The sequence below is a fragment of the Carcharhinus amblyrhynchos genome, chromosome 4 (assembly GCF_965287045.1).
Source record: "Carcharhinus amblyrhynchos chromosome 4, sCarAmb.v2.hapA, whole genome shotgun sequence".
NCBI classification, from domain to species: Eukaryota; Metazoa; Chordata; class Chondrichthyes; order Carcharhiniformes; family Carcharhinidae; genus Carcharhinus; species Carcharhinus amblyrhynchos.
The window spans coordinates 27192800-27214868 of record NC_137327.1 but is presented as its reverse complement, the minus strand read 5'-3'; the positions used below and the strand labels follow the sequence as shown (position 1 = coordinate 27214868).

The window sequence follows — 22069 nt, the reverse complement described above, 5'->3', positions numbered from 1 at the left end:
ACATAGAACATTACAGCGCAGTACAGGCCCTTCGGCCCTCAATGTTGCACCAACCAGTGGAACCAATCTAATGACCCTCTAACCTAAACTATTCCAATGTTATCCATATGTCTATCCACTGACCATTTGAACGCCCTTAAAGTTGGCGATTCCACAACTGCTGCAGGCAGGGCATTCCACGTCCTTATTACCCTCTGAGTAAAGAACCTACCTCTGACATCCGTCCTATAATTACCACCCCTTAATTTAAGGCTATGTCCCCTCGTGTTAGCCATCACCATCCAAGGAAAAAGGCTCTCACTATCCACCCTATCTAACCCTCTGATCATCTTGTATGCTTCAATTAGGTCACCTCTCAACCTTCTTCTTTCTAACGAAAACAACCTCAAGTCCCTCAGCCTTTCCTCATAAGACCTTCCCACCATACCAAGCAACATCCTGGTAAACCTCCTCTGCACCCTTTCCAATGCCTCCACTTCTTCTTATAATGTGGCGACCAGAACTGTATGCAATACTCCAAGTGCGGCCGCACCAGAGTTTTGTACAGTTGCAACATGACCTCACTGCTCCGAAATTCAATCCCTCTACCAATAAAAGCTAACACACCGTACACCTTCTTAACAACCTTCTCAACCTGGGTGCCAACTTTCAGGCATCTATGCACATGTACACCAAGATCTCTCTGCTCGTCGACACTACCAAGAGTCCTTCCATTAGCCCTATATTCTGTACTCCTGTTACTCTTACCAAAGTGAATCACCTCACACATTTCCACATTAAACTCCATTTGCCACCTCTCAGCCCAGCTCTGCAGCTTATCTATGTCCCTCTGCAAACTGTAACATCCATCCTCACTGTCTACAACTCCTCCGACTTTGGTGTCGTCAGCAAATATACTAACCCATCCTTTTACACCCTCATCTAGGTCATTTATGAAAATGACAAACAGCAGTGGCCCCAAAACAGATCCCTGAGGTACACCACTTGTAACTGAACTCCAGGTTGAATATTTCCCATCAACCACCACCCTCTGTCTTCTATCAGCTAGCCAATTCCTGATCCAAACTGCTAAATCACCCTCAATCGCATGCATCTGCATTTTCTGCAGTAGCCTACCATGGGGAACTTTATCAAACTCTTTGCTAAAATCCATATACACCATGTCAACTGCCTTACCGTTATCCAGCTCTTTGGTCACCTTTTCAAAAAACTCAATAAGGTTTGTGAGGCACGGCCTACTATTCACAAAACCATGTTGACTATCCCTAATCAATTTATTACTCTCTAGATGATTATAAATCCTATCCCTTATAATTCTTTCCAAAACTTTGCCGACAACAGAAGTAAGGCTCACCGGTCTATAATTCCCAGGATGGTCTCTACTCCCCTTCTTGAACAAGGGGACAATTATCCCCAATCGAACTGATGACTCTACCAAATTGTTCAAAGTTCAACTCAATATTTGTAACCAGAGATCATCCCATGTTATGTCAACTTGCCATTGCACAAGGCCTGGTTGATCAATAAGAATTCCAAGTGATTATTAACACAACAATATCCCCTCCATTGCTGGAAAAAATTAAAATTAAATGCAGAACCAATTTCTATTATACTGAACCAAGGAAAGGCTGTTTTAAATGGTGAGAAAAATATTACTTTTCTTGGTTAAAACTTTCAGTTGACAACAAAGTTAACAAAATTTGATTAAACAGCAAACAATTAAGACAATTAGCTTATCATGCTGCCTTTTCAAGTTACAATGTAGAATCTATCTTGCATTTTACCTCCCAAAGTAGGTTTATGTGATGGGTGCACAAAACTCAGGCCATGAAGACAACCAGAGCCGTCTCAACATCAACATTAGGATGTTTGTGCTTGATGGTGGCAGAGTCAAGAAGCCTGTGCCAGGCCACTCACTTCACCTTATCATCTGCCGGTGATGTGCTGCTTCACCTCATGAATGTGCATGCTTCCACAGACTGGTGGTATACACAGGTGTTTGTTTTCAGAAGTGTTCACTCATCTTCGCTCCATTGACAGTTCTTGGTTGTGAATTTCAACTGTACTTTCAACTTTAGGTAAGGGATCACTCTGGTACTCTAAGCCATTGTGCAATAATGGAGAAGTTGAGGAACCTGGTTGGGTCTCAAGATTTGGTGGATGTCCAACAAACTCTCCACCTTGATTCCAGTGTTTTCACTTTCATAAGGTCTGGAGAAGGTCCAGATCAACTTGCCTTTAGAATTCTTGGGCATACGTCTCCAACGGGCTGGTGGCTTCCATGTAACTGGTCCTTGCTCACACCACCGCCTGGTATGGGTGAAGCTGGTTCACTCCATATGCAGGTGGGATTCTCACATTATTGGTTCATTTTATTTCAGCTGAGCTCACTTAGAATGTGGTGAAAATAAGATTGTATTGGAATATATTGGTCTTGATTGCGGTTAAGATAAAACAAAGGACGATTGTGTGAAGGACACTTGAATACTGGCTTCAAGGACTTGGAGGCGTGCTGTATCACACTCTGTAACAGTGACAAGCATCTGTCATGTATATTCACTACAGACAGGACTGATTGTGCTGTGCATGGTATTGGCACACAAATGAAGATCTAGCCAATTACAGTCTGTTTTAAAATTCTAAAGGGAGCAGGGAATATAGAACACGACTAGTTGCTGTACCTTTCCAAGAAGTAGCCTGTGATTGAAAGGCGTAAATTCAAACTTTAGCGTGGAAACATTATTTCAGAAATTGGAGAATATATAACACTCTATAGCACTGTGATGCAATTGTCAACGAACTACACTTTGGGAATGGCCACCATTCTGAAAGAGTGCAGAATGATATCATGATGTTAGCTGCTTTCAATAGAGAAAGTGATGAGAGAATTTATCCTGCCAAAGGTTGATGTATGTGTGCATCTTTAGTTAATGTATTTGACTAATATGCTGCTAGGCTGCATGACAGGATCTGGTCACATAAAGGTTTAAGGCATTGATCACCTTAATGGCAACAAGGAGAATCTCTCTCTTAATGGAATTTTTCAGATCTAGTTGAAGGGAATTATATAATTTGTAGTTAATTCCTGAAACACAAGCGACAAATGCAGAAATTGTCATATGTTCAGGTTTAGAATTTAGAACTTAGGTTTCTAAGTTTCCTATTTCCTATTTCTTATGTTTGTAGCATTACTGGATGAATAAAGATCAGTCTAGGCATTATGATCATGCCCCTCTCTCTCTCTCACACATTTCCTCCTCATATTCTTCTTCACAAAAATCTGATAGGGAGATGTAGACAGAAGTTCAAGAAGAAGCACTGAGGGTAGCAAGAGCACAAAATATACTCCAGGTGGGAACTTCAATGTTGATTCCCAACATTAGCCTGTAGCACCACCAGTGACTAAGCTGGCAGAGTCCTGAACAAAATCTGCAAGGCCTGCAGCAGGTAGTGAAAGAACCAGCAAGAGGGAAAGCTTACTTGATCTTACCCTCACTTATTCACCAGTCCCTAATTCAGAAAATTGCAGAGGAATAAAGGAACCTTGGATTGCATGTCATCAAATTCCTAAATGTAGGATAGATGGACAAACTGTTAAAGAAGGCGTAATGGATATTTTGCTTTATTGACCAACGCTGTGAAAGGTGGTTATTATAGACTAGTATAAAATATTGGCTAGACTATAGTAAGAATACAGCACCAGGCTGGGTGTTCTTAGTGTACATGCAAAAACTAATGCTGTGCCTTCAGATGATGTCACTGAGGGGCAGCATGTATTTAAGAAATAGGAGACAAAGGATACATCCTTGGGGAACACCAGAAGTAAACGTGTGGGAGTCTTTGGCTATGATTAGGTAGGTGAGAATGCAACCAGGTGAATCCGAGCAAGCTGGATGACAGTGCAGATGTTAGAGAATGATGGTGTGACAAAAATAAACTTTATTTCTTTGTGCTTCTCCACCTGTTTGCAGCCTTTGGCACAGTTACTTACACCATCTTCCTCTAATGCCTCTCCACTGGTTCTACGTTGGGGTGGAAACTTAATTGGGATTCAAACATGTAATTTTGGGAATGATGGAATGGATATTAATTTAAAGTAAAGACTCACAGAATCCCTACAATTCAGAAGGAAGCCACTTAGCCCGTTGAGCCTACACCAACAACAATCCCATCTAGGCCCTATCCCATAACCCTAAATACTTACCCCACTAATCCCTCCAACTAAGTATCCCATGCCACAAAGAGGCAATTTAGCATGACCAATGCACCTTTGGACTGTGGGAGGAAATCAGAGCACCTGGAGGAAACCCATGCAGACACGGAGAGAATGTGCAGACTCCGCACAGACAGTGACCCAAGCCAGGAATCAAACCCAGGTCCCTGGAGCTGTGAGGCAGTACTGCCGCCCCAAATAGGTGTAATAAGTGGGCAGAATAAGACTGAGTTGAAGAAAGATTTTTACACCCATATGATGTGATCTGGAAACCGTTGCCTGAAAGGAAGAAAACCTCATCACATTTTAAAAATATTTGGATGTGCACTTGACGTGCTGTAATCTACCGAGCCATGGAAAAAAGGCTGGAAAGTGGGATTAGCTCTTCTTTGTCAACAGACATGATGGGCTGAATGGCAACCAGTGCCCTAAATTTTCCATGTTTCTACACGCAATAGGTGTGCGTGCAAGACAGCTTATAATTTCCGAAGTAATGAAGCATATCAAAGATCATTTTTTAGAGAATGTATCCACTCACTTTCTTTGGACCAATTAAATATTTAAACTTTACTGCTGAAGGTGGCCCTCTGAGCTTGCGTGCAAGCACTGAACTATCACCGAAGCAAGTTTTACTCTTGCTTGATAAACAGAATGCTGTTTGTTTTGAGTCCAGTAGGACTGAGTGGAAATACACCAATTACAACATTGCTCTGAGGCGTCTTGATCACACGTGTTTAAACATTAAAACTTTAAAAAGGCAAATCGGTTCGTTTTCCAAACCTGAGCTGTCTCTGGAGTCTTCAAATTCCACCTGGAAAAAATAGCCGTTGTTCCTGAGTAGAAGACAATTACTCGGATCATACGAGATCATTAGTGGTTTCAGTTGCGGATCGTACACACAGTCAGCAGTGTTTATGTCAATGGGAGACTGTCGGGTTCCACTTGGGACAGGCACAGGATTCTGACGTTCTTGCTGTTCTGGAAGCAAAGACGAATAAAAACATTTAACCAAAAAGTTAGCATCTGCATTTCACAGAAGAAACGTTCCAGGAATAAACGTATCATGTCATGGTTACAGATGTTACCACAAAAGCAAAATATGAAGTCTTAAAATAAATGTTTGAAATTTAAGTTTTGGACACGAGCTGATTTAAATTAGAAAACAAATCATTTCAGATTTTTTTTAAAAGTTGCAAATGAATTTGTACCTTAAAACATGTTCACCCAATGTAAATTTGAAAAGATAGTCTGTTCAGAACAAGAAAATAGACGAAATGTCTCGTGATCACTTACTTGTTATATTGATATTTTGAGTGCAAGAGGCAAGATTGCAATTTCTCACCGGGATCCAGTGACCCCTTATTGGGAAACGTTTCGGAAAAGCCAGAATCGTCCTTAACGAAAACACCATGTTGGTTTCACTCGGAAGCTGAGTCTGCTTTCGGATTCTCGATCGTCGTGTCGCAACCTGATTCAAAACAATCAAACCCTAATTGCAACTGGTGCAACCAGTTTATGTAAGAATACATCTACTGCAAAATGTTGTGCGCTTCGATTTGATCTTCTTTATCTTTCGGCGAAATACGTGGATTCTGCAAAAACCCACCCAGTCAAATGAACCGCGCATGCGTTCCAAAGTCAATGAGGCAGGACCAGGGACGTTCAAACATCAACATAGATCTGTGTTGTCATAGAGAAAATCATAGAATGGTTACAGCACTGATGGAAGCCATTCGGCCTGTCATGTTCCGCTTCTATATAGCAATTTAGCAAGTCCCACTGATCCTGTTTTGTTACTTAAATCAGTTAAAAAGACAGATCATTGTTTGTAGTGAATATAAGTCACATTCATACTATCCATCAAGATTAAGCTTTTTTACATGAATTCATGGGGGTGTGGGTGTCATTGGCCCAGCCAGCATTTATTATCCATTCCTTAATGGTGGTAGTGACTTGCCATCTTGAACCATTGTTGCCCATGTGGTTTAAATACATCCACTGTGCTGCTAGGGAGAGAGTTCCAGGATCTTAACCCATTGAAGGTGAAGGAATGGCAATATATTTCCAAATCAAGATGGTGAGTGGTTTCAAAGGGAACTTCCAGGTGGCAGTGGCCCCATGTGCTTGCTGCTCTTACTACAGAATCACAGAATATTACAGTGCAGAAGAAGCCCTTTGGTCCATTGAATCTGCATCGACACATGAAAGGTCCTAATCTGCCCACCTCATTCCACTTGTCAGCACTTGGCCTTGAATGTTATGGCATGCCAAATACTCAACCAGATACTTTTTAAAGGATGTGAGGCATCCCACCTCCACTACTATCCCAGGCAGTGCATTACAGCTTGTCACCCCCTCTGGGTAAATAAGTTTTTCCTCAAATCCCCCCTAAACATTCCACCCCACATTTTTAATTTGTGTCCTGTCAAAACTGACCCTTCAACTAAGGGGAACAGCTGTTCCCTATCCAACCTGTCGATGCCCCTCATAATCTTAATGATGTCCCCCCATTCCCTACCACCACCTCCCCCCCCACCCCCCGTCTTCTCTGCTCCAGAGAAAACAACCCAAGCTTGCCATCCTCTTTTTATAACTTAAATGTTCCATCCCAGACAACATCCTGGTGAATCTCCTCTGCACCCTTTCCAGTGCAATCACATCCTTCCTATAATGTGGCAATCAGAACTGCACACAATACTGCAACTTGGCCTCACCAAAGTTCTATACAACTCCATCATGATCTCTCTGCTTTTACAATCTATACACCAATTGATAAAGATGAGTGTGCCATATGCCTTTTTCACCTATTAACCTACCTTTCCACCTTCAGAGGTCTATCTTCAAACATGCCACAATCCCTTTGTTCTTTGGAACTTAAGACCATAAGACATAGGAGCAGAATTAGGCCACTTAACCTATTGAGTTTGCTCCGCCATTCAATCATGGCTGATATTTTTCTCATTCCTATTCTCCTGCCTTTTCCCCATAACCCCTGATCCCCTTATTAATCAAGAATCTATCTGTCTCTGTCTTAAAGACACTCAATGACCTGGCCTCCACAGCCTTCTATGGCAAAGAGTTCCACAGATTCATCACTCATTTCTGTTTTATTAGAAATTCTGAGAAATTCCTCTTCATTTCTGTTTTAAAGGGTCGTCCCTTTAACCTGAGGTTGTGCCCTCTTGTTCTAGTTTTTCCTACTAGTGGAAACATCCTTTCCACGTCCACTCTATCCAGGCCTCGCAGTATCCTGTAAGTTTCAATACGATCTCCCCTATTCTTCTAAACTCTAATGAGTACAGACCCAGAGTCCTCAATTGTTCCTCCTGTGACAAGCTCTTCATTCCAGGGATTATTTCTGTGAACCTCCGCTGGACCCTTTCCAAGGCCAGCACATCCTTCCTTAGATATGGGGCCCAAAACTGCTCACAATATTCCAAAGAAACTTTGCAGTGTCAGACTTTTCATAGTATACTTCCTTGTCAAATTACTTATTCCAAAGTATATGACCTCACACTTTTCAGGGTTAAATTCCATCTGCCACTGATCTACCTATTTGACTATCGCGTCTATGTCTTCCTGTAACCCAAGACACCCAACCTCACGGTTAACACCCAATCAATATTTGTGTCATAGGCAAATTTACTGATCCTACCCCCCACATAGTAATCTATGTTATTTATACAAATGACGAACAATAGGGGACCCAGTATGGATCCCTATAGGACACCATTGGTCACTGGCCCCCAGTCACTGAAGTAGCTGTCTGTCATCACCCTCTGTTTCCTACTGCTAAGCAAATTATGCATCTGCCTTATCAGCTCACTTTACATCTCATGTGCTTTTCCTTCTAAATGGTGGTGGTCGTGGGATTGGAAAGTGCTGTCTAAGGAGGCATGCTGAGTTCATGCAAGTTCATTCTGTGGGATACATTGGTGATGGAGGGAGTGAACGTTTGTAGTTGGAATGCCATGTCCTGGATGATATTATGCTGCTTGAGTGTTGTTAGAGCTGCACTGTTTGTCATGTAAAGTCATTGGAACTAGATAAATTTGATAAATAATAATTTCAAAAAATGATAAATTAAAATTATTCTAAAAAGTCAAATAACTTTGATAAGAATAATATGAAAAACATCTTAAAAGTCAGATAAATTATGTTAAAAGGGCAGAAATATGTAAAATGATAAATCTTTTCAAAAAGTCACATACTATGAAACATTAAAAAAGTTACATCATGTTACATGTTCAGATAAATTTGAGGAGAGTTGAAAAGTCTGTACCTAATGGTTGTTTTGAAGTTGAAAGCAGTGCTGGTGTCCTCATTAAGTATTGACAAACTGACTGTGGAGGGTTTTCCTGACTGGAAACACCAACTCTAAAACATTGAATGGAATTTAGCTTTTTTTATTGTTAAGCAATCAGCATATTTCTTATGTTTTAATCCTGAGGCTGGTGAGGGCAGCGGAGCAGTATAGGATGGTGCTGCAATGCACGTTCCAGAAGTTGCATGCCTCTTACCAGGCCAATGTCTTGTTTGAAAGACAACACCACTAACAGTGCTGCACTCCTTCAGTATTCCACTGATATACCAGCCTAGTTAATGTGGCCATGTACCTGGAGTGAAACTTAAATACACATCTTTCAGATTCAGAGATGTATTACTACTGAACGAAGACTATTATCTGAGACAATCCTACTGTTTCAGAAAAATCTTAATCTCATGCTACTCTCCAGAGTGTTTGCAGTAGAATTGGAAGAATTTATTAATGCTAGGGTGTTGTTGACCAATTAATTCACTAGTAACATTTGTGACAAAATACAGTCAATTTTGCCTGAACCAATTTATTAAATTCCACCATTTTTGATTATTCTTATATTTTTATTTTACTTATTACTGTCTCATGTATTAACATACAGTGAAAGTATTGTTTCTTGCGTGCTATATATTCAAACATACTGTTCATAGAGAAGGAAATAAGACGGTGCAGAATGTAGTGTTACATTCATTGTTAGGGTGTAGAGACAGATCAACTTATTGCAAGGTAAGTCCATTCAAGTCTGACAGCAGCAGGGAAGAAGCTGCTCTTGGGTCGGCTGGTACGTGACCTCAGACTTTTGTATCTTTTTCCAGAAGTGGAAGAGAGAATGTCTGGGGTGTGTGGGGTCATTAATTATGCTGGCTGCTTTGCTGAGGCAGCAGGAAGTATAAACAGATTCAATGGATGGGAGGCTGGTTTGTGTATACATGATCTTTTGTAGATCCTTGCAGTCTTGGGCAGAGTCGGATGGAATCCTGCTAATATCATTTGATATAATATTAATACTCAGTTCAATGTTGTTTAAATATAATGAAACATTTATCCTGTATTTTTAATCTATATGATTGAGTATTGGGCAATGAATGTGCCAGTATGGATACAAAAGTGGTTAAGAAGCAGAAACAGTGGTGGTGAATGGTTGTTTCTCAGACTAAAGGAAAGCATAAAGTAGACTTTCCCAGGGATCAGTGTTAGGATTCCAGCTCTTCCTGAAATATATTGATGACCTAGATCTTACTGTACAGGGCAACATGAAAATTGGAAATATTGTGAACTGTGAAGAAGATAGTGTAAAATTTCAAAACAACATGTTATTCAAATGGGCAGCAGGTGGGTGGCAGTTAAAATATAATGCAGAGAAGTTGGAAATGATTCATTTTGGTATAAGGAATGCAGAGAAAAACGGTGGTGACCCACCTTCTTCAACTGTGCAAACCATGCTCCCACATTGCAGAATTCTGATGTAGTGTTAATGAAGAAATAGCAGTATATTTTCAAATCAGAATGGTTTGTGACTGTGATCCCATGTGCCTATGTCCTCGTCAAACACGACTTCCTCTTAACGAATCCGTGCTGCGTCTGCTCGATCAAACCATTCTTTTCTATCACTTATAAGATTGGTGGAACGGCAAATTGCGCAGAGGGTGTGGAGAGTCTGCAGAAGGATCTAGATAGGCTGGGCGAATGGGCCAGGAACTGGCAAATGGAATTTAATGTTGGCAAGTGCGAGCTGGTCCACGTTGGTAGGAATAATGGTAGGAAGGACTATTACTTACGTGGCGAAAAACTGCAGCAGGCGATGGTGCAGAGGGACCTCGGGGTCCTTGTGCATGAGTCGCAAAAACCCAGCCTGCAGGTGCAGCAGGTGGTCAGGAAGGCGAATGGGATGCTGGCCTTCATAGCGAGGGGGATTGAATATAAAAGTAGGGAGGTCTTGCTGCAGCTGTATAGGGCATTGGTGAGGCCGCAGCTGGAGTACTGTGTGCAGTTTTGGTCGCCGCACTTATGCAAGGATATTTTGGCCTTGGAGGGAGTGCAGAGGAGGTTTACTGGGCTGATACCAGAGTTGAGGGGGTTGAGCTATGAGGAGAGGCTGAATAAACTAGGCTTGTACTCGTTAGAGTTTAGAAGAATGAGGGGAGATCTCATTGAGACATATAAGATGATGAATGGGATAGATAGGATAGAGGTGGAGAGACTCTTCCCTCTCAGAAAGGACAGTAGGACTAGGGGGCACAGCCTCAAGATAAAGTGGGGGGGGTGGTTTAGAACGGAGTTGAGGAGGAACTTCTTCACTCAAAGGGTGGTGAATCTCTGGAATTCTCTGCCTGTTGAAGTGGTGGAGGCTGCCTCGCTAAATATTTTTAAGACGCGGGTTGATGGGTTTTTGATAAGCGAGGGGATTAAGGGTTATGGGGAAAGGGCGGGAATGTGGAACTGAGCCACGACAGATCAGCCATGATCTTATTGAATGGCGGGACAGGCTCAAAGGGCTAGATGGCCTACTCCTGCTCCTATTTCTTATGTTCTTATGATTTTGCACACCTCCATCAAATCTCCTCTTAACTAATATCACAGTGATTAGCACTGCCTCACAGCACCAGGGACCCAGATTCGATTCTCAGCTTGGGTCATTGCATGTTCTCCCCGTGTCACTGTGGGTTTCCTCCAGGTGCTCTGGTTTCCTCCTGCAGTTTGAAAAACATGCTGGTTAGGTGCATTGGCCATGCTAAATTCTTCCTCAGTGTACCCCAACAAATGCCGCGTGTGGCAACTAGGGGATTTTCACAGTAACTTCATTGCAGTGTTAATGTAAGCCTACTTGTGACACTGGGCGTGTATGGGGTATCAGGGAGGGGTAGTACCATTTGTGGGAGAACATGTTGCATCCTTTCAGGGCAGTTTGTCCATCTTTTGTCCCCACCTGGCACTCAGCTCTCACCTGTGGCTCCCCGTAGCTGTTTGCATGCGACAGCAGCCACACCCCGGGCAATGGCCTCAACAAGCCGGCTAAACCAGATGACGGTAGCCGACGGGTCTCAACCCTCGGTGAGATAGGAAGATGTCTATCCCAGCATGTGAAGACAGAGTCTGGTGGATTGAGCGGATGAGACCAATGGAAGGTCCAACGGTCAAGAAGGTGATCTCTGCAAGCGTCGTGGAACGCGAAGAGCAGGACAAGACACAGAAGACATCCTGGTCATCCACTGCGCCTAGTCCCATCTCCAGCCATCTTGACTCTTGTCTTGCCACTGGATCTGGATGGGAATTGGGAAGAGAGAGTGAGGCTGACACCGCGGATCTATCCCTCACTTTAATCCAAATCAAGTGCTAGTTTCGACACCATCATTAATGTCCTGTTCAACCCTTGAAGTCCTGTGACGATCGGCGAGCGACAAAGCAGCAGGTGTGGATACACTGGGAGCTGTAGTCACGGACCTGCATGCAGGCGGCTCAAATCTAATGGTCGTTTTTCGCTGACCGAGCTCGGTGTCTACTTGGGCGACTGAGCAGTCCTCTTCAGAATGCACTGCTCACCTCCGTAGAATGAGGAAGGGGCTAGAAAAGGTGCCCTAAACATTGCATGCTTCACTACACCCTGGCCAGTTTACTGCAGCTGGTGGGAATCCCATCGTGTAGTTGAACAAACAAAATAAAACACAAGGTGACACCGCTCACCATTGGCACTTGGAACATGCACACACTTTTGGACAACTCTACAGCAGACAGACCAGAGAGAAGAACAGCCTTACTTGCTAGAGAGCTTGCAAGATACAGCATTGACGTTGCAGCCCTGAGCAAAACTCGTCATGCCAACATAGGTCAGTTGACTGAAAATGGAGGTGGATACACTTTTTTATGGAGCAGTTGCGGCAGCGATGAGCGGCGTGATGCTGGAGTTGGATTCACCATCAGGAGTCGCCTTGTTCAGAAACTTGATAGTCTACCCAAGGGTGTGAACTACCGGCTTATGACATTACAGCTTCTGCTACAGAAGTCAAGCCACCCTGATCAGCGCCTATGCCCCCACAATGAACAGCCCGGACGAGATGAAAGACAAGTTCTACAAAGAACTAGACGCCCTACTATCAGTAGTGAGCAGTACCAACAAGCTGATCTTGCTTGGCGATTTCAATGCAAGAGTAGGGTGTAACTCTGCAATCTGGCAGGGAGTCATTGGGAGGCATGGAGTGGGCAAGTGTAACAGTAACTGCCTACTCTTACTGAAGACCTGTGCAGCACACGACCTCCTCATCACCAACACAACCTTCTGTCTGCCTACCCGTAACAAGACCTCCTGGATGCACCCCTGCTCTAAGCATTGGCATCTTATTGACTATGTCATTGTCAGGAGAAAAGACAGGCAAGGTGTCAGAGTTACCAAGGCATTGTGTGGTGCTGACTGCTGACAAATCACAGGCTCATTGTCTCCAAAATGAGGCTCCGCATCGGACCCAAGAGGCAACCACAAGGAAGCAAAAGAATCAATGTGGCCAAGCTAAAGAACCCCAGCATAGCTTCAGCATTGGCTGAAGACTTAGAAATCAAGCTTCGTTTTGTTGACATTGAGGGAGAGATTATTGTCGCCATACCAGTTCACCAGATACTGTATCTCATTCCTGTACTCTGTCTCATCATTGTTTGAGATCTGACCCTCTATGGTGGTGTCATCAGCAAACTTGAAAATCGAGTTGGAGGGGAATTTGGCCACAGTGGTAGGTGTATAAGGTGCAGAGTAGGGGGCTGAGAACACAATGAGTTCACAGTGTGGAGCAATATCGCAATATTTTTGTTAAAAATCAGCATTTTGAAAAAATGCTGAAGAAGAAATTGAATTATCTCATGTAGGATTTAAAACAATGTTCAGTTATCAACCAACTGAGCTGTCGAGGTTGTTAACTCCCTACATAAAGCCTTAATAGGCTCTCAAAGCTGGAGGTCCTGCAGCAGGTAATATAAGGCCCTGCTGTTCACTTCAATTCACTATAAAGAGATCCCCTCCCCCTGCTGATTGCTACCCCTGTGCAGCTCCCCTCCTGCCAATCACCACCCCTGCAGATAACCCCCCAACGATCACCACCCCTGCAGAGACCCCGCCCGCCAATCACCACTCTTGCACAGCTCCCCTCACCCTTCTGATCAACCTTGTCTGCAGAACTCCTCCCCACACCGATCACCCACTGTATGCAGAGTCACTCTCCCACCAATCACCATATCTGCAGAGGCTCCCCATCATTCACCACTCACCCCACTGATTCTCCCCTCCCCATGATCATGCGCAAGCTGCAGAGATTTTCCCGTTACCCATCGACACCACCCCTGCAGAGCTCGCCCATTCCACCAATCTCCTCCCTGTCTGCAAAGTTCCACCCCCCTGTTGATCACCATCCCTGCAGACTCCTCCCTGTGCCAGTCCTGGCAGTGCCCCACTCACACTAACCCTTCCCTTCCCCCAGCAAAGTGGCCAGAGGGCAGTACTAGAGTGCCTGTGCCAACAGGGCACCCTAGCAGTGCCCCATGGGCACTGTGCAGCTATAACCCTGACCTTCAGGTGTGTGTCAATGCCCTCTAATGCCCCTGACGAGGCCATCATACGTGGTCTCCACTGATGGAGTCCAGTGTGATTCTCACTGGTGTGAAGCTTGACCGGAAAGGAGACAAGTGTAAGTGAACCAGGACTTACGAATGACATGTAAAAATGTCATTAATATTGCACCCTTTCTGGGCATGACAAAACAGGGCCGGTAAGATTGAAGCAAGAAAACAGGCACAAACCCGATTTTTTGCCTCTCACGTAATCTTACCACTTCACCTTGCCTAATAATGGGCAAGGCAAGGTCCTAAAATACACCTCTTTGCTTTTCATGCTGTTACTACTCCAGTCCATGTTAGGATATTTAAAGACCTCCATCATAATTACTCTATAATTCTTGCATCTTTTTGTAATACACCTGTAACTTTGCTCCTCTGTTGTTTAATTATAACCAAATTATTTCACTCTTCACTACTCACTCCTCTCTAGTACAGCTCGTTTGATCAATACTGCCACTTTTCCACAAACCAAAACTTAAAGCTAAATTAATAAAAATTATACTTGCACAATTTAAAATATGATTTTCTTGTGTCCAAGGCCTGACAGTATTGAAAACCACAATCAAAATACATACACTGTTCCATGTGATACATGAAAGGTGGCAAGAGCCTTTATTTCCATACCTTGATGTCAGAGTTCAAATCTTAGCATCTCCTACGTGTATGTCAAGCCAAAATGTATACAGATATTAATCCAAACAATCCATTTTCATAAAAAATTTCATGCAAAATGGTTTGCAAACTAATCTACATATAGAACACTACAGCACAGGAACAGTCCCTTCAACCCATGATGTTGTGCCAAACATGATGTTAAATTAAACCAATCCCTTGTCTCTGCCCTTGGTCCACATCCTTCTATTTCTTCCATATTTGTGTGCTTACTTAAAAGCCCCTTAAATGCCCTATCGTATCTGCCATAATACCAGCCCTGGCCATGTGTTCTGAACACCTACCACTTTCTGTGTAAAAAAAGAACTTGCCCCTCACATCTCCTTTGAACTTCCCCCCACTCACTTTAAGTGCATGCCCTCTAGTATTAGATATTGCAACTCTGGGAAAAAGATTCTGACTGTCAACCCTACCTATGCCTCTCATAATTTTGTACGTTTCTATTAGGTCTTCTCTCAGTCACTGCCACTCCAGGAAAGAACAGCCCTAGTTTATTCAGCCTCTCTTTATAGCTGTTACCCTATAATCTTGGCAGCATCCTGGTAAACCAGGAGTTTTATTTTGTAAGTTTTATTTTGTTTGAAAGCTAAGTTTTATAACTTTCTGTTTTCTAAAAAAGTGATAACGCTACATAAGAGTTTCACACATAATCCTTAAAGAAACCAGAACGCTTTTTGCTACACAAGAGTTGCTATTCACGTTTGTTGGGTTTCAGGTGTTTCCTTTGTTGATGTCAATTCTCCAGTGTTGTTACTATGGCGAGTATTACTACTGATTTGTTGCATTCATTTGAATACGGTTAATCTCTGGGACTGATAGTTATTTGGTTCCTTGTTTAGTTGGCAAAATCAGATCTCTCCCTTCGCTGTTTGCTGTGAAGAAACAGTGTCTGCAGTTGAATGTAGATATTTGCAGTTGTACGAGATTTGGGTATGCACCTTCACCAAGCACAATCAGGGTGACGACCACTCCATGCAAATTCAAAACAGGCTGATTTTTCTTCAGGACATTCAAAGTTTGCACTCTTTCTGGCTCTCCAATTTTAAGACCTGTCAACAATTTGGCAGTATTATCAAAGTGACATATGTTGTTTCCCTATGTTATTGTCTTTTACTCCTATGACTATTTTTGACTTCAGTAATTTTTAATTGTTGGAAGAGCCATCTGAGTCACTAGTCACTGCACTATTTTCCTGTGTCCAGTGAGGGTGTTTCTCCATTCTAACATCCACTGTACACATCTGTGCTGGATCTAGTAGATTTTTTGATGATGCTTTTGGCAATTTTCAATGCTGACTCAGCCTTCCAATTGACTGGGGATAAGAGGACATGGGGTTTAGTGCTGAATTTCCCGATCAAAATGTCTGAGATCTTCGCTTGTGAACTAAAGGTCACTGCCACTCATCACAATGTTAGGAATTCCATAATGATTGAAGTGTGCATTCTGTGATCTCACCAGAAGTTGTTGACATCAGCTGGTCTTATTCATAGTAGCTTGAAAATAGTTGATTTTGAACAGTTCAATTCAGAGTGAAGAGGCCTACTTCAGCTTCATCCATGGTCTGTGTGGAATGTCATGAGCAACTCTTTAGGTTGCTCACCTTGATGTTCATTACAAGTTTACTTGATTTGAGCATGACCCTTGTTTGTCAATTTCAAAGTCTCTGCTTTCTAGAGCATGGCATGCTGTTGTATCTGGAAGATTTAACACTGTACTAGCATCAAATTGCTTCAAAGGGAGTGCAGATCTTAACAGTATGTTGCTTGACACAAGTGAAGGCTGTTTCTTGTTCTCTGTCTCAATATCATTAAACAACCTATGCAGTGAGCTTATGTAGACATTCACACTCTGACAAGATTGGGTAATAACTTAGCTAAGTTCAAAAGTCCAACAAAGTATTGAACTGTATTCCTATCTATTGGTGATTATATTTCTGCTACTGTTTGCACCTTATGAGGAATAAGACAGGTGACTTAACAGTCCTGATCTATGTATTTGACTTCAGTCATCTTCAGGTGCAACTTGTTCTTGTTCAGATCCAACTGGAGAGCTCTGTATAGTTGTTTAAATAGAGTCCAATCATGATCTGTAATGATGTGTTCCATTGTATCTTCATATCTATAGATCATCAGCAATCACTTCCAGTCTTGGTAGACTGCTATCTCAGTCTGTCCAAATTGGCACTCTTTTGGAAAACTGAAAATGTCAAATGGCATGAACAACCATCTGTACCTCCCAAATGGCATCCAGAATGTAGTCAGAAAGTTGTTGCTTTCAGCCAATTTCACTTGTCAGTATCCATCCTTAGTACCCTGGGTAGTAAAGAACTTTGCCATAGCAAACTGAGGCAGAATCTTTTCAATAGTTGATAGAAGATAGTGAGATCTCTTCAAAGGTTTAATGAGGTCCTTTGTACTCTCAGCTTTCCAGATTTTTTCATTGCAACCATGCTGCTAATCTAGTCCGTTGGAATTGCACTTTCTTAATTAGTCCCACCTTTTCAAGTTCCTCTATCTTATCTCCAGTCGTCTTGAGGATGGTTGGAAATATCCATGGAAGGAGTTGAGTCGGTCTCAGTCTCATCCAATTCAAGTTGATATTCACCAGGAAGACATTCAAGACCAGTAAACATATCTTTGTCATCTGATCAGCAGTCAATGTCTACAGCCAGGCAAAATACTGAAAATTTCTTCTAGTACATGGAAGATTACCAATCCAAGCTTTTGGCATGTTTCAGCAGAGTTTGCTACATAATTATTATCTGAAATTCTTCTTTCTTCCTGTTGCATTGGTCTCTCAGTTTAGTTTGTCCTCCAGGGCTTAGTATTGTTCCATCATAGAGCCTCAAATTTTACTTTCAATGGCTACGTATTTGGGTCACCATCTTGAGCAACTTCATATTTGTCTGCAAAACTCACGATATTGCACATTAAAGCGATGACTTTCTAACATACATCAACTTGATGCTCTCCTTCTGTGATCATCATTCCAACAGTCACAAACCACTTTCTACCTCACAGTTTGATGGCACCAACCTGCTCTCCAGTGTAAATGATATATTGTCCAACATCTCTCCAGCATGCATCATTACAGGATTTTTTTCTCCTTTATAGCAAAACACATAGGCAAAACGGTTGAGCATCTTGCAGTTACAGCAGTCTTCCTCCCTGCTGAGCATGCTTCCTTTTCTCCTTATTTTGTCATTCACAATATTACTCTAACCTTGATCTTTCTGCTGGTCTTTCTGGAAATTGTTCTTCCTTTTCATAACTGATTTGTGCTTGGCAGACAGATTGCCTCTCTGTATAATGCAAAACCTCATCAGTTCTCCTCCCATCAATACATTTCAGTTGATGATTAGCCACCTTAGAACTTCTAAATATCTCAATAGCTTTCTTGAGAAAGCTTCTCCCCCCAGCAATTGTGCTTTCACAGCAGGATCGGGGAGTAGACAGAACATGGAGTACAGGGTACAATCAGATTAGCCACAACCTCTTTGAATGGTAAAGCAAGCTTGAGGAGCCAAATGACCCACTTTTGCACCAAATTTTTTGTTCATGTTTATTCCTATGACAATCCTGTCTCTTATCAGATCATTCATCATTTGTTCAAACTCAGCTAGATGTCTCAATACATGCGTACTAATCAATATTCTCCTTGAGGTCAAGTATTAAAGACATGGCTTTCATAAATGACACAGGTTGTAAGTGGGATCTCAAGGCCTTCAAAATCTCACGTCTTGCTTTTTCTCTCAGTGAGATCTAAAGTTCTATACAGCATGTAACACTCCTACCCCAACCACAGATAACAGTTGCTGTCCTTACCTCTTCATGTTCCCTGTCCAATACTATAGCAATCTCATAATTCAGCCATTGAGACTGGAAGAATTGCAGGTTCCCTTCCATATCCCCTTTCATGTACATAAGAGCAGGTATTGGATAATTCAAAGGCATAATAACATACAAAGCTACAGTTATGATGTCCAATGCAAAGTTGTAGTTAACAGTTTTGTGACTTGGCTTGTGTGTGAAATGAGCATTTTGGGTAAGGGAGGACTTCCGTGGCTTCTTAATATGGTCATCCAACTCATCTGTGGGGGCATGGCCAAGCCCTACCAGGTCAAACTTCCACTCAAAATTGCACTCATATATTCCTGCTGGTACTCCGCCTGGCATAATTGTCCTCAGATGTTTTATACATTTGTTGTCAGTCATACAACTGACATGCCCCAACCCACAGAATGTTAAAATCCTCTAAAATCATGACAATTCACTTCCAACATCATGTAATATGTGGTACTTGAAATTTATAAGCCTTTATTTGCATACAATGGAAATCAAACCATATCTTATACACGTGTATGACAAGTTAAAATGTACAATGTATTTATCCTAACAAGTGTGTAGGTCTTGAGTATATTTTGAAGTGCAAGGATGTTGTTGTCCAATTTACAAATGATCACATTACAGAAAGGACATAATTGTTCTGGAGAGAATGGAGCGGAGATTTATAAGATTATTGCCAAGACCTGAAAATTGCAGCCATTATAAATGATTGGAGAGCCAGTCCAAAGGTGTCCGGGTTAGGTTGATTGGCCATGCTAAAATTGCCCCTTAGTGTCCCGAGATGCGTAGGTCAGAGGGATTAGTGGGTAAATGTGTAGGGTTATGGGGGTAGGGCCTGGGTGAAATTGTGGTCAGTGCAGACTCAATGGGCCAGATGACCTCTTTCTGCACTGCAGGGTTTCTATGTCCCAGTCTTTCCTGAAGCTGGGTATATTCACAAACCCTAGTTGGAGCAGGCTTCCCCTCCCACAGGTGGAAACCGGTTCGTGTACACCTAGGGCTGAAGAGGCTAAGTGGTGATCTAATTGAGGTGTACAAAATTATGAGGGGCCTTGACAGGGTAGACAGGGAAAACTTGTTTCCTCTAGCAGAGGGATCAATTATCGAGGGGCACGAGTTAAGATGATTGATAGGATTAGAGAGAACATGAGGGGCAGAGTAAAGCGTGTAGAGGACATTTATTATCTGTAAAGAGACACAGGCAGTCCAAGTGAGTGGGAAAGGGTGTGGCAGATGGAGTACAATGTTGGTAAATGTGAGGTCATCCACTTTGGTAGGAATAACAGCAAAATTAACTATTATTTAAATGGTTAAAAAATTGCAACATGCTGCTGTGCAGAGGGACCTGGGTGTCCTTGTGCATGAATCACAAAAAGTTGGTTTGCAGGTAATTAAGAAGGCAAATGGAATTTTGTCCTTTATTGCTAGAGGGATGAAGTTTAAAAAAGGGAGGTTATGTTGCCACTGTATGAGGTGCTGGTGAGGCCACATGTGGAGTACTGTGTACAGTTTTGACAAGGTACCTCACAAGAGGTTATTGCAGAAGGTAAGGGGGCATGGAGTTGGGGGTAGGGTGTTAGCGTGGATAGAGGATTGGTTGTCAAATAGGAGGCAGAGAGTGGGGGTAAATTATTCACGTCCTCCTCCGTGAAGACCGAAACAAAAATTATTCAAGACCTCAGCCATTTCCCCATCCCCTACCACTAAGTCCCCCCTCTCATCCTCTAAGGGTCCAACGTTCACCCTAGCCAGCCTCTTCCTTTTTATATATTTATAAAAACTCTTGCTATCCTTTTTTATATTAAGCGCTAGCCCAGCTTCATAGTTTCTCCTACCCTTCTTTAACAACTTCTTTGTCAATCTTTGTTGACATTTAAACCTCTCCCAATCCTCTTCTCGCCCACTACTCTTAGCTACTCTAAACGCCTCCGCTTTTAATTTAGAGGATGAGGGGGGGACTTAGTGGTAGGGGATGGGGAAATGGCTGAGGTCTTGAGTAACTTTTTTGTTTCGGTCTTCACGGAGGAGGACGTGAATAATTTGCCAGGTGTTAGCGATGGAAAGGTGGTAGGACTGGAGGGTCTCAATGACATTATTGTTACTAGAGAGGTGGTGCTCGACAGACTGGAGGGACTGATTGTGGACAAGTCCCAGGACCGGATGGAATGCATCCGAGGGTTCTGAAAGAAATGGCAGAGGTGATAGTGGATGCCTTGGTGGTTATTTTCCAAATGTCACTGGATTCTGGGGAGGTGCCGGAAGGTTGGAAAACAGCTAATGTTACACCATTGTTTAAGAAGGGTGGCAGGCAAAAGGCAGGGAATTATAGGCCGGTTAGTTTAACGTCTGTTGTAGGTAAAATGTTAGAATCTGTCATCAAGGAGGAAATAGCGAGGCATCTTGAGGGGAATTGCTTGATAGAGCAGACGCAGCATGGTTTCGTTAAGGGGAAGTCGTGTCTGACAAATTTATTGGAGTTCTATGAGGATGTGTCTAGGGCAGTGGATAGAGGAGAGCCGGTGGATGTGGTCTTTCTTGATTTTCAGAAGGCGTTTGACAAGGTACCTCACAAGAGGTTATTGCAGAAGGTAAGGGGGCATGGAGTTGGGGGTAGGGTATTAGCGTGGATAGAGGATTGGCTGTCAAATAGGAGGCAGAGACTGGGGGTTAATGGGTGCTATTCGGATTGGCGGTTGGTGACCAGTGGAGTGCCCCAGGGGTCGGTGCTAGGGCCTCAGCTATTCACCATTTATACAGATGATCTGGAGGAGGGAACCGACTGTATGGTGTCGAAATTTGCTGATGACACCAAGATTGGTGGAACGGCAAATTGCACGGAGGGTGTGGAGAGTCTGCAGAAGGATCTAGATAGGCTGGGCGAATGGGCCAGGAACTGGCAAATGGAATTTAATGTTGGCAAGTGCGAGCTGGTCCACGTTGGTAGGAATAATAGTAGGAAGGACTATTACTTACGTGGCGAAAAACTGCAGCAGGCGATGGTGCAGAGGGACCTTGGGGTCCTTGTGCATGAGTCGCAAAAACCCAGCCTGCAGGTGCAGCAGGTGGTCAGGAAGGCGAATGGGATGCTGGCCTTCATAGCGAGGGGGATTGAATATAAAAGTAGGGAGGTCTTGCTGCAGCTGTATAGGGCATTGGTGAGGCCGCAGCTGGAGTACTGTGTGCAGTTTTGGTCGCCGCACTAACGCAAGGATATTTTGGCCTTGGAGGGAGTGTAGAAGAGGTTTACTAGGCTGATACTGGAGTTGAGGGGGTTGAGCTATGAGGAGAGGCTGAATAAACTAGGCTTGTACTCGTTAGAGTCTAGAAGAATGAGGGGAGATCTCATTGAGACATATATGATGAATGGGATGGATAGGATAGAGGTGGAGAGACTCTTCCCGCTCAGAAAGGACAGTAGGACTAGGG

The 22069-nt window shown here is 42.9% G+C and overlaps 1 protein-coding gene across 2 annotated transcripts in view; it reads right to left on the bottom strand.

Moving 5' to 3' along the window:
• ca5a (carbonic anhydrase Va) overlaps positions 1–22069 on the bottom strand; it is a 67810-nt gene that overhangs the window by 43736 nt on the left and 2005 nt on the right. Inside the window, exons 2-3 of one of the 2 annotated variants that reach the window (XM_080186884.1) lie at positions 5507–5805; positions 4994–5191 (exon numbers count right to left, since the gene is read on the bottom strand). In XM_080186884.1, coding sequence (XP_080043010.1) covers positions 4994–5191; positions 5507–5624 — 316 coding nt within the window. In that variant the 5' untranslated portion in view covers positions 5625–5805. The remainder of the gene's footprint in view (positions 1–4993; positions 5192–5506; positions 5806–22069) is intronic. The other variant, XM_080186885.1, reaches the window with a different exon arrangement.